Source organism: Solea solea, chromosome 20 (genome assembly GCF_958295425.1).
Source record: "Solea solea chromosome 20, fSolSol10.1, whole genome shotgun sequence".
Classification (NCBI taxonomy): domain Eukaryota; kingdom Metazoa; phylum Chordata; class Actinopteri; order Pleuronectiformes; family Soleidae; genus Solea; species Solea solea.
Window position 1 is genome coordinate 4,842,485 of NC_081153.1, and position 12,231 is coordinate 4,854,715.

At 40.3% G+C, this 12,231-nt stretch overlaps 2 protein-coding genes across 3 annotated transcripts; one reads left to right on the forward strand and one right to left on the reverse strand.

Annotated features, from left to right (window-relative positions):
- Positions 1-1,984: 1,984 nt before the first annotated feature.
- sostdc1b (sclerostin domain containing 1b) lies at positions 1,985-6,210 on the reverse strand. Its single transcript, XM_058619924.1, has 2 exons — positions 5,964-6,210; positions 1,985-4,497 (listed from the first exon to the last, which is right to left on the reverse strand). Exons 1-2 carry the CDS (start codon positions 6,208-6,210, stop codon positions 4,064-4,066), a joined length of 681 nt encoding a protein of 226 aa, XP_058475907.1. The 3' UTR covers positions 1,985-4,063.
- A 1,374-nt stretch (positions 6,211-7,584) lies between these two features.
- ssr2 (signal sequence receptor, beta) lies at positions 7,585-11,158 on the forward strand. Of its 2 annotated transcripts, none has more exons than XM_058619187.1 (6): positions 7,585-7,673; positions 8,743-8,903; positions 9,216-9,314; positions 9,614-9,722; positions 9,817-9,894; positions 10,621-11,158. In XM_058619187.1, the coding sequence occupies exons 2-6, from the start codon at positions 8,746-8,748 to the stop codon at positions 10,729-10,731; spliced, it is 555 nt and encodes a 184-aa protein (XP_058475170.1). In that variant the 5' UTR covers positions 7,585-7,673; positions 8,743-8,745; the 3' UTR covers positions 10,732-11,158. The 2 variants fall into 2 exon arrangements, with proteins under 2 accessions (XP_058475170.1, XP_058475171.1); XM_058619188.1 differs by lacking the exon at positions 7,585-7,673 and adding an exon at positions 7,851-7,872.
- The last annotated feature ends 1,073 nt before the right edge of the window (positions 11,159-12,231 follow it).

Genomic DNA, 12,231 nt, shown 5'->3' on the forward strand with positions numbered 1-12,231 from the left:
GCTTGAACTATTGTAGCAGCATTATATTTGGAGCGGGTATGAAGTCTTTGTGTCGTCGTTCACTAACATCCTGCCTGAATGAGGAACAGGTGTGTCTGCAGCACTGGAGATTAAACTCTCTTTGACTGATTGGAGGGCTATTGAGTGCAGAACACACATGCACACAGACATCCTGCTGCAGCACCTTTCACAACCTCAGGCCTCGGGACACTTGACAAAATACACCTTTGTATGGTTCCCCTTTTTTTTCCTTTGCTGCTTTTACTTGTGCATGTTTGCAGAAGATGAATCTCGAGTGCTTTTGATGTGGCTTCCACGCCGTCTTTGATGTAAAGAACGGTAAAAAAAAAAGAAGCTCCGACTGCTATTCATAATATAGGGAAGAGGAGGATTAACACTTGAGGTGGAGACTCTTTATCAAGTGGACGTTAAAAAAAAACAGCAGTAGCACAACTTTATCTCATGATCACTTGCTGTTTGATCTCGGTCTGGATTTCGACCTGAGCTGTTACACCAAGCAACATCAGCGCATCAAGTGCATTAACGCTGCTATTCATACAGATACAAGGGGTTCGGCAGGATGTGGTGTTTGAAACTATTGTCAGCCTGCGCTTAAGAGACAGCCGTGTAATTGTAGACTAAAGCAGATGCTTCGTTTTCCCCAAAAAAATAAGCTCACCTCAGTCTCACCTCTGGTACCAAAAAAAACACAATAATGTTGAGCAAGAGGGAAGCAGATTATAAATGAGGAGGAAGAAATTAGAGGAGAAAATGGAAATAAATGAAATGTCCGTCAACATTCTGTCAGGAACAGAGATTGAAAAACCAGAGTAAATTCTTTAGTATAAGATGACAGAGACGAGCGTGACGTTCAGATTTAAACTGGATAATTGAGAATGATTCTGATCCATAATTACGCTACTAAATACAGACATGTGTTTATGTAATGCATGTGAACACGAGGCAGTTTTAAACACTTGTTTTAAACACTTTTGGCAGGAATGTGTGTCTAATTAAAGGGGTTTGTATTTATTCAAAGTAATTTAGTGCTTAACAAAATGTATTAAATGGTGAATGGTTTGTCTTTATATAGCACTTTTCTAGTCTTGATATACACACCACAAAACAAACAGAAAAAAAAGTAAAGCACATTATTATTATTATTTCTTGATTAAGGTGTCAAATTATAGTTATTCACTTGCATTCCGGAACATTAACATTTGTTTTAGTGGTTGAACGTTATGCTTTATTCATTTCTGACTTCTCAGAGAAGAAGCCCAGTGACCCGGCTCAAATTTGGATATACAAATGTGAATTAAGTTTTGTTATTTGCCAAATAAATAACAATACAATTGGTAGGTTTATGTCTAAAACGTGGTCTAATACATTTGTTTAACACTGTATATACGTATATGGCTATGGTCCATGCTGGTGTTTCCTGTGTTCCATCAGTTTCAGTGATTGCAGGCCACGCCCTGATTAGTTTCAATGTGCTTGATGACCTGCTCACTCTCCATTATTATCTCCTCCTCACCACAGTGGGTTGTCAGTTTCCTACAAGGGTTTCAGACAGAACCTTTTCCTTGTTTCTCTATTGTAAAGATTATTTATTAATGTAACCTACTCATGGCATTTAATTTGTATGCACTCAATAACATTCTGAAAAACTGCTAATTAGTTAAACAGATTCATTGTCTTTTCTTGGCCATGAATCATTTGAAACATCCTGTTTCCAACCACTGCGGATCATCATTCTTCTTCTTCTTCTTGGCCCACAGACATGAACGCACACACGAAACAATATAACGTCTTCATGTTGCCACAACTGGAAGAAGAAGAAGATTAAGGAGCCCCCTGGAGCCTGGAGGTAAAGGTGTCGCCTTCACAATAAAACAAAGTCTGGCGTCGGTTGAAAAAGAGTTTCATCACTGACGTCTGTTGTCAGTGAAACAGTGAAAAAAAAAAACCAACATACACCCGTAAACCCGTGTTTTCATCAACTATTTTTATTTCATACCAAAAAATATACAAACACACTTTTTAACTGTTCTGGTACAAAAATAAATTACAAAAGAAAAATACAAAAATACCCATAAAAACCTTACCCACCTAGACGATACAGTAGGTGATCTAAGCACGACAACATACGCTGTTCATCTAACTTCACATTTATAAAAAACATCCTGCTAACATTATGTTGCTTATATGACAAATATGTTTTCGACAAAACTAACTGCTACAGTATGTACACCAAACTTTACAGCCGTCCTGGCCTTTCTTTACACAACATGGACAAAAGTATTTGGACACACCGGATGTTTCGCTGGCTTTTTAGGTCCCTTATCTCCAATTAATCTTTAAGGAAGCTCCTTGTCTATTCCTACATGACTGTGACATCCCAGTGCACAAAGCAACGACTTTAAAGACATGGTTTGACTTTAAGTTTGGTGTGGAAGAACTTGACTGGTGCACACCTGGAGCCCTGACCTCAAACTGACCATCGCGCACCTTTGAGATGAACTGGGACAGGGATTACCCAAACTCAGGATTATCAAAATAATCAAGAGGGAAAAAAAGAAGTACCTACTTGTGACTAAGGACATTTCAGATAACTGGGAACTCTGGAGGGGGCGGGGCTGTGTGTTTAAAAACAACCTTTTAAAAGAAGGAGAAACCTTTTCTGGAACTTTGAGGTGCAGTGTAAACGTGAACTGCACAGATTACTGGGAATTCTTTTCCCCGGGTAAATGACTTTCTGGAAATGTTGGTGGAAAAGGGGCTAGTCCTTCTCGTCCAACATCAGTGTCTGACCTCATCAATGCTCGACAGAATGAATGAACACAAATTCCCATAGAAACACTTTAAAACCTTCCAAGTCTGCAAAGAGGGGCACACACTCCATATTAAAGTACTGTACATGTATTTGAATATATGTCATTCCAGTCTCTGTTGGTGTCAGGGTCACGTGTCCCAATACTTTTGTCTTTTGTGTACTTTTGTGTTTGTGTGTGTTTGGTTCCACTGTTGTTGCTAAAGCAGTTTCAGACTAAGCGTGTACAAAAGTGAATGGTTTAAATGAGGTAGAGCATAAAAACGAGAGCATTACAGTATATACAACAACAGTCAACAAATAGAAATGATTTATACAAGTCGTGTCGTTAGAGCGAATTATGTTCAGAAGGAATTTATGCTAAATATGTCAAATATGTCAGCTGACAGTGACGTGACGAACAGCGTTGATTAACTACAGTCCGTTTTGGGAGATAAAGTTGGCCACTAACAGATCAGATAAGAGCCCACTTCGTGTCCCTTTTACAAAATGTCCCTCGTGACTAATTAAAATTTAAATCGACATGTTCAGTCAGGATGTGGCTCGTCTGGCTTTGTGTAAACACAGGAAGTGCAAAAATGTAAAAATCCACACGTAAATGAAGATTATATGAGGGATTAACAGTAATAACATGCAACGACCGACAGCTGTAGGTGAAGCTGAGTCAGTTCCCAAACCTCAAAAACCCTCAAACGTAAATATTTTGTGTTTTTTGTCTACAAACCAAAGATATTTTGGTTTACTGCAGAGGTCTCAAACTTGCGGCCCGCTCCACTCAAACTATAAGAACATTACACTGTTCTACAGATAATGATGTTAAATGTATTGTAGTTTATCTTCTGGTGTTTTGAACGTTTCTCTGAAGCTTTGCATTGTTATTTATTTGATAATGTTCAAATACAACTGAACAAACAAACTGTGTATATATAGCTGTATATATGTGATACATGTAACCATAAGTAATAAGAAATGTGTAATGTATAAAATGTGATGTGAAAAATGCAAATAAAGCTTTTAATTTCTGCCTTCACTCTTTTTAAGAAACTTCCTCAGTCCAGGTCGGACATGACATTAATATCTATCTTTACATTTCCTCTAACTTAGCTGCTCTTTAAGCTACAGATACAGATCTAAATCTACACTATTCACTTTAATGTCTGGCTCTGTAACGTTGTGGTTTGTTTAATTTGTTTTTGCAGCAATTCACCAGCGGACTTCACGGTGAAGCAGACGTCAGACGTCAGACGTCTGTTGTTTCCCTGCTTTGTCTTCGTGGTGTCCAGCCTTCCTCAGAAGTTTCCTCTGTTTCCCGCCGAGGACAGAAGTGTCCTTGTGCCCCGAGTCGTTCTGCTGCCTGGAGTAGCGCTTGCACTTGCAGGAGGTCACCACCGTGATCTTGTACGTCCTGGAGCTTCCGTCCTGGCACTGCAGCTGGATCCGCTGGGTCCTGGTTCTGTCGATGATGCAGCGCCACTCCTGCGTGTCGCGGCGGCTCCAGTACCTGCCCGTGTAGCCGCCGCTCCCGATCCAGTTGGGCAGCAGGTGAGCGGGCAGACACTCCCCGGCACACACCAGCTCTTTGATGGGGTTCACACTGGTGCACTGACCGTCAGAGATGTACTTGGTGGACCTCAGCTCCCTGCAGCCCACCTGGCTCTGGTCTGCACCTGGGACATGGGAAGGGAATTAGTGTTCAACTTCAATAGTTATCTAAACCCAAACATCACTGACACTGCAAAAAGGGAGAAAGTGTTGGATATAATTAGTCAAATAATTGGTAAAGATGTGGCCCTTTAACCCAAAACTATGCTTATATGCTTACTGTATTTATCCAGAAAAGTTTGCTACCTCTAAAAATGTAAGAGCTTCACTCAGTATTTGTTTTTTTTTGGAAGCTAAACGATGCAAAACATGTGTTTGGAAAACAGATACAATTGGAACATTTGGAGTATGTTCTGTAATGTTCTGGAAAATGACAATATTGAAGTAGATGGCTGGAATGAGTTGGTTGTTCCTTGATAAGCTGTTGTACGTTGACTGCTGTAACATCAGTTATGTCGAGATGTATGGATGTCTTTATTTCTCTGTATGTGCCCTCGACTTCTATTTATCGATGAGTGTTCCTTGTTTTCTACTTGTAAAATTAACAAAATATACATTAAAAGTAAATAATCCGTCATTAGAGAACAAAACAATCGTCTGAGGCTCTCTTTTATTCTTCTATTCTCACTTTTCATCACTTGTCATATTGGGTTTATTTTCAGTGTTGTGTTTTAGTTTTTATGCTGTTATGTGTAGTTGTTTACGGATGTTGTTCTCTGTTGTCTAAGCCATGAAACCATGGAAAAATGCCCCTGCGTTTATTTGATATCATTTGACTTGTTCTATTGGACACTAAATGTTTCACAGTGAATATCATCCTTTATGGGCTGAATATGAGACACTTTTCCCTTTAAGCATTAGAACTATTATTATGCCGTCATTACTTATGCAAACATGTTCATATCTTGTTGGCCTATAAGATATTTATCATGTGAGTAATATTGATGAATAACACATAGATGACTGTTACTATGACAGCAGTGACTGAGGTGTCCACGTCCTTTTTGATCTTTGACCTTTGATATGTAATTTTAATTGTTCAGCTCTGTACTAAACCTGTAAACATATATCCCAGCTAACAATGTTTGGTTCCCAGAACGTACTGGGAACGTAACCTTTTGGTTGCGGAAAAGTTCCTTGAAATGTTCTCCTGTGGTTGATATGGAAAGTTTTCCTAATGTTCCCCTAACGTTCATTTTTGGTTGCACATTTGGTTCCCACATTTGGGAAGGTTCCCAGCCTCTGTCAGAACGTTATTTTGTCACAACCTTCATACAACCTTAAGGGAACGTTCTCTAATAGGCCCCCAGAACGTTCCCCTAACGTTGCTTTGTCACAACCTTTAGAGAACGTTCTATAAAGGTTCCCAGAACGTTCTACAAAGGTTCCCAGAATGTTCCCGGACTTACTTTGTCACAACCTTCATACAAATGTCACTTTGATATTATTCTGGATGAAAATATCAAAGAGAGACATTTAGACAAACTCGTTGAATTGTGTCTGATGCCTGATGTTGGATGTTAGGACTCACCAGGGCGCACATGAGCATCACTGTTCCTCCTCCCTCCGCTCCTCGCCTGGTTCGTGTCTTCAGTGTCGGTCTCTTCCGCGCTGATCCGCTGCTGCTCCGGGTTCACGGACTCTGTGGCGTCGTTGTGAACAGCTGAGCTGCTCCTGCTCACCATCATCATCATCAGCAGCAGCAGCAGCAGCTGGAGGCGCAGGAGCCGCAGGAGCGGGGAGGTGACGAGCTGGAGTCCACTGGCAGCACGGAGCATGACTGCAGCACCTGACTGTGACAGGAGAACAGCTGATGTGATGAAGCACCGGCCTGTTCCTGCACACCTTTATATATCCACCTCCACCTCCACCTGCAGTGACGCCCAACACCTCCACCACCTCTGCTGCTGCTGCTGCTGTACCACAGCAGTGGTGTTCACAGACATCTCAGGGGGCAGGGGCCTAAGTGGAAAAAGGGGGCTCCCCTGACACTGGTCAAAATCACTGGATGGGATATCACAGATAAATCACATGTGTCACTATGTACAGACTGTGAAAATCAGCTGAGTCATGTTTTAGGCTGTTTATTTGTGACACAGTTGAAGAATTATTTTGCTTAAGAGGTCTCAAACTTGCGGCCCTCCACTTATAATAAAGCTATACTTAATTATTTCTGTCTGTTTTTTGGTTTTTGTTTTTATGTACAGACTCTTACAGATTTTGCATCACAAATGCATTTATTTATTTATGGCTTTCCATATTTCAAACAGGTCGGTTAAGTTTTTTAAATATCACATTTGACACAGACATAGAATATGACACATTTTTAGTTGACAAAGTATTAAACACTTTCATTTATCGCCTTGATCTCTCAATAAGAGGTGTTTATTTGAAAGACATTTTTTTTCTTTCAAAGCTACAGGAAGCCACTTCAGAGAGGCTGAAGAACCACATGTAGCTCTAGTATCCTGCTTTTCTTGTTTTTTTATTCTTTAATTGACTGTTATTCATGATTGAGGATCCTCCTGAACATCAGGAAATTCACTCTTTTTATATTGTGTTGTCTTTATGAAAGCAAATTCCTCGTAAGTTCATTATTTACTTGCCTTCCTCACCAGCATCACAGTAACCATAGTGTTAAACTGTAATTTATGTAAAGTATTCACCAATTCAAGGAGTTCATACACAAGTGCGTGTGTAATTTAATATTTGTCACTTTGTCTTCACCTAGTGGCCAATTCTGACCACTGCAGACAAACTCGTGACCTCACTTATAGAGAGTGTGTGTGTGTGTGTGTGTGTGTGTGTGTGTGTGAAACATGCCTGTAAAAGGTCTAATTATGCATATTATCCTTCAAACAAATAAAAAATATCTTAAAAATAACAACAGCGTTTACTTTGTTTGATGGGGGAAATATAAAAATCGGTTCATAGTAGGACATTTAAAGCTTTTTTTTTTAAATTAAAAAACAAGCCTGATTACGACCAACACTTGTCCTGTGTTTTACTGCGACCTCTAGTGGATAGAGTAATTATTGTAGGAGCAGAAAAAAACAGAGAAACTTGAAGATCACGTCACATAACGTTCAGGACTACGGCACCTCCCGGACACTAGGGGGCGCTGTGCTGCCCTGAGTCTTCCGTCAGGCCTCTCCGGTACACGTCATGCAAGTAGCCTGAAGACTGTACGCATGCGTCATCCAAGCTCTTTCAGTCGCTGTGTTTGGAGGTGTAGTACACGGTAAGAAGCTATCTCTTACTTATTTTAACTATAAACTCTGCTCTGACGTGTTTATTTGACATTATATGAGCAGGCAGCTCAGCTTAACTGACTGTAGCTTCACAAACACACACAAAAAGTCTCATTTATTGTCCTTGTGTGGCTGAATGGTAACTTGTATGTAGCTCGTCTGGTCCACGTAAGCGTCAGAACGTTAACGGTAATTATTTTTTCCCACGGAGCTAAAAATGTAAATGTTTACGATTCATTCTCTCATTAATGTTTTTGCACTTCATGGAATTAAGTGCTGATGTTTATAGACGCAGTTCAGATTAAAGGGTTTTAATCTAAACCCGTTTATAGCCGGCTGTTAGCCTGAGCATGTAGCTTTGACATGTTCCACTACTGTTAGCCGATTCATCACTTAATTATCAAAGTTATTTGGACACGTACTTAGTTTCACACATAGTTTCTTCTATTCTGTTCTGTAATAGAAAAGTATCTAAGTTTGCTTAGATGCAATCATACTATGATTGCATTGAATGAGGTGTCCAAATCCTATTTGATCTTTGACCTCATCTATCTTTAACCTCATCATCCATCCATTCATCCACTTCACTGTGGCTGAATGAGGAATCTTTAAGAAAAAGAAACAAACATCTTCTCAAGTTCTTTCCCGTCCATGTTTCTGTATCAGTGACTTTGACAAAAATGTGATAAGGTCAAGAAAATATGAGAAGGAGAATTCATAAGCATGAGCCAGAAAGTCTAAATACTTTTACAATAAGAGACAAAGTTATCATATGATGGAAAAATTATACGATTAATTACAGAAAGAGCATCATATACACTTTGTCCCGTGAATCTATTTAAACATGATCCAAACAACACAATCACTGTAGGTGAAATCAAAAAATAATAATAATAATAATTACCCTCAAAAGTCCTCAGTCAAAACATGTGGATCTCATTCTTCATGTGTTGCTGTTGGGGTCTCTTATTATGGCGGGCACAGAGATACTTCTGGGTCAGGTCTCTCAGTTAGAAACCTATAATTGTGTGTAATCACTGGAGCCTGTTCTCTTTCCAGAAGATGAAGATGCTGCTGTTGCTTGCGGTTGTGGCTCTGTTCACCCTGGGTTCAGGAGAGGAAGGGGCCCGTCTGCTGGCCTCCAAGTCCCTGCTGAACCGCTACGCCGTGGAGGGCCGTGATCTCACCCTGCAGTACAACATCTACAATGTGGGCTCCAGGTAAGAACTGCACTGGACTGAAATTCAGTTTTTTATCTATAATAAAGTTGTCAATTTTCTATGACTTGCATCACTAAAACATTTAATCAAAAACACGTGTTTGTCTGTTGTGTTTGAATTACGCTGCTCGAAATCAAAATGCTCAGTATACCATAAACTGGACGGTTATTGGAGTGTCTTATTGTCCTTGGCTGTGGCTCAGGGTGGCTGTCTTTTCCACTGACAGCTCTGATGGGGGGTGAGAGTATGATTTGTGAGTCTTATTTGTTGTCTTTCCATTTACCGTTTTGCCATTTGTTTCTGTCTTTACAGTGCTGCTCTGGAGGTGGAGCTTTCAGACGATTCCTTCCCCCCAGAAGACTTTGGAATTGTTTCAGGAATGTTGAACGTCAAATGGGACAGGATCGCACCGTATCCTTACATTTAAATGTCTTTATATTGGTCCTCCCAGTCATTCAGTGGTATTTGTGCTACATGTCTTATTTCCCAGCTCAGGTTACTCACACTGACTTCAATCTGGGACTGAATGAATCCACTTTCAACATACCCTTTAAGACATACAGTTGAATTTATTACACCACCACAATTTGGGCTGTTAAATTTCTGACCGAAACAGCTGAAACACATAAAAGTGGCAGCATGATTATAGCTTTTTGTTTTGAACTGACTGATCATTTCCATGGTATTGACTTTAACTGTGGAACCTTCAGAGCCAGCAATGTCTCTCACACAGTGGTGCTGCGCCCACTCAAAGCTGGGTACTTCAATTTCACCTCTGCATCTGTCAGCTACCTGGCCCAGGAGGGAGGACAAGTTGTGGTAAAAGCAGTTCATTGTCTTCATGAATCACAGAAGTTCACGTGTGAATATGGAGGAAGCTGATTTTTTATTTATTTTTTTGTCCATCATTCAGGTTGGCTTCACCAGTGCCCCAGGACAGGGAGGCATCCTGGCTCAGAGGGAGTTTGACCGCCGCTTCTCTCCCCATTATGTAAGTGTTGCATGTGCCCCCTTCTACTTTTTATGAATCGTTTTACACAGAATGCAAAGCGATATTTCGCAACGCATTGCTTGTGCAACTGTGGACGCTAGATCAGTCGTGTTTTACTTATGTTAATCGTGCAAGTGCTTTGCGTAAACACCACCTGTGATTAGTTGCCTGGGGTGAATGCTGGATTTTCCAATCAAGTGGAACACATATTTTCACACCTTTAGTACAGCAGTACAACGTTCTTGCTCACTTGCTAAGACCTCTTCCTCTTTCCCTGGTCTGGCTCACTCGGGTTCAGACATATGGAAGCTGTCCTCTGTTTTTTATACATTGAGATCTTGATGCTGATTGCCTGTTTTTGTTCAAGTATTTCAACAAAGGAGGATGTTGTGGTATTCATGCCATTTGCACAGCCTGGTGTGACTTTCACTCTCACCATTTCACACATTTGGTGTGAATGGACCATTATTATTTACTCCTTTTATTCTTTAATGTGCAATAGCTGTGACCTGAATTATGCAGCAAAATGATTTTTCAAGGTTTAGTGTAGTCCTGGTGTCCAGCTCCTCTTGCATCTGGTCTTGAGTGATTTTTGTATTTGCTTATGAAGGACTTGAAACTTTACGATAGACGTAGATTTATTTTGAAGTGCCAGCAGAATTGAATTTGTCTTTTATTTTGTATTTTTTCTTGAAAACTCATGTCACCTCGTTTCCCCTTCCACAGCTGGACTGGGCTGCTTTTGGCGTGATGACTCTTCCCTCCATCGGCATTCCTCTGCTCCTCTGGTACTCCAGCAAAAGGAAATACGATTCACCAAAGGCCAAGAAGAACTAAGAAGATCCTGGGATGGGTTGGGTATTGAGGGGTTGGGTGGGGTGGTAGGGGATGGAAATCCAAGTGTTGGGCACAGGAATCACAGAAGTCTCAGAATAACTTAACCCATATTGGGGTGAAAGGTGAACAAAACAGTACAGTGACCAAGATACACAACTGTGACGTGATGTGAGAAGCAGTTTGACGAAGAGAGAGCTTTAGACCAGGAAGAAGAAGAAGAACAACAACAACAGTTGCAGTTGAGGTGAAAGGCTTCACTCATGACATGAGCTTCACCAGCCGCTGCTCATTCCTTCATGTTAGTAAGATGGGCTTCATGTGACAGAACAGTTTAACTACCAGGTAATAATGTTAACAGGTTTTTGCAGTTTTGTCATTGTGCTAAATAAATCAATAAAAACAAAGTGGGAGTTTTTCTAAAAGCTCAGATTTCTGGGATGTTTCTTTCAATGGGACTAACATCTAACAGGTATAGGATTACTCTGTAAGAGCAACGAGCGTTAGAGTGAAGTAGTTCAACACCACAGATTTTATGTCAAAAGAGAGACATTGCTTATACAGTTGAAACCAGAAGTTTACAAACACTATATAAAAAAGACACATATGCTTTTTTTTTCTCACTGTCTGACATAAAATCAGACAATCTCTTTTCCTGTTTTAGGTCCGTGAGGATTACCAAAATTATTTCTATTTGCTAAATGCCAGAATAATGAGAGAAGGAATTTTTTTTTTCATTACTTAGTTCAAAGTCAGAAGTTTACATACACTAAGATTATTATGCCTTTAAACAATTTGGGAAAGCCCAGATGATGATATCATGTCTTTTGAAGCTTCTGATAGGTTTATTGACAACATTTGAGTTAATTAGAGACACACCTGTGGATGTATTTTAAGGCACACCTGAAACACACTGCTTCTTTGTGTAACATCATGGGAAAGTCAAAAGAAATCAGCCAAGATATCAGGAAGAGAATTGTGGACAAGTCTGGTTTATCCTTGGGTGCAATTTCCAGATGCCTGAAGGTGCCACGTTCATCTGTTCAAACAATTATAAGCAAGTATAATCACCATGGGAATGTCAAGCCATCATACCGCTCAGGAAGGACACGGGTTCTGTGTCCCAGAGATGAACGTGCTTTGGTCCGAAATGTGCATATCAACCCAAGAACACAAGCAAAAGACATTGTGAAGATGCTGACTGAAGCTGATAAGAGTGTGTCATTATCCACAGTGAAACGACTACTGTACCGACATAGGCTGAAAGGCCACTCTGCCAGGAAGAAGCCATTACTCCAAAGGAAACATAAAAAAGACAGATTACAGTTTGCAAATGCACACAGGGACAAAGACCTTAATTTTTGGAGACGCATCCTGTGGTCTGACGAAACTAAAATCAAACTGTTTGGCCATCGTTACATTTGGAAGCTTGCAAGCCTGAGAACACCATCCCAACTGAAATATGGGGGTGGCAGCATCATGTTGTGGGGTTATTTTGTTGCA

Coding starts and splice junctions, on each gene's coding strand:
- ssr2 (XM_058619187.1), top strand. CDS start 8,746: ATGAAGATGCTGCTGTTGCTTGCGGTTGTGGCTCTGTTCACCCTGGGT. Junction 9,315..9,613: donor AAATGGGACAGGATCGCACC/GTATCCTTACAT, acceptor TGGAACCTTCAG/AGCCAGCAATGTCTCTCACA. Junction 9,723..9,816: donor AGGAGGGAGGACAAGTTGTG/GTAAAAGCAGTT, acceptor TCCATCATTCAG/GTTGGCTTCACCAGTGCCCC.
- sostdc1b (XM_058619924.1), bottom strand. CDS start 6,210: ATGCTCCGTGCTGCCAGTGGACTCCAGCTCGTCACCTCCCCGCTCCTG. Junction 4,498..5,963: donor TGATGCTCATGTGCGCCCTG/GTGAGTCCTAAC, acceptor CCCATGTCCCAG/GTGCAGACCAGAGCCAGGTG.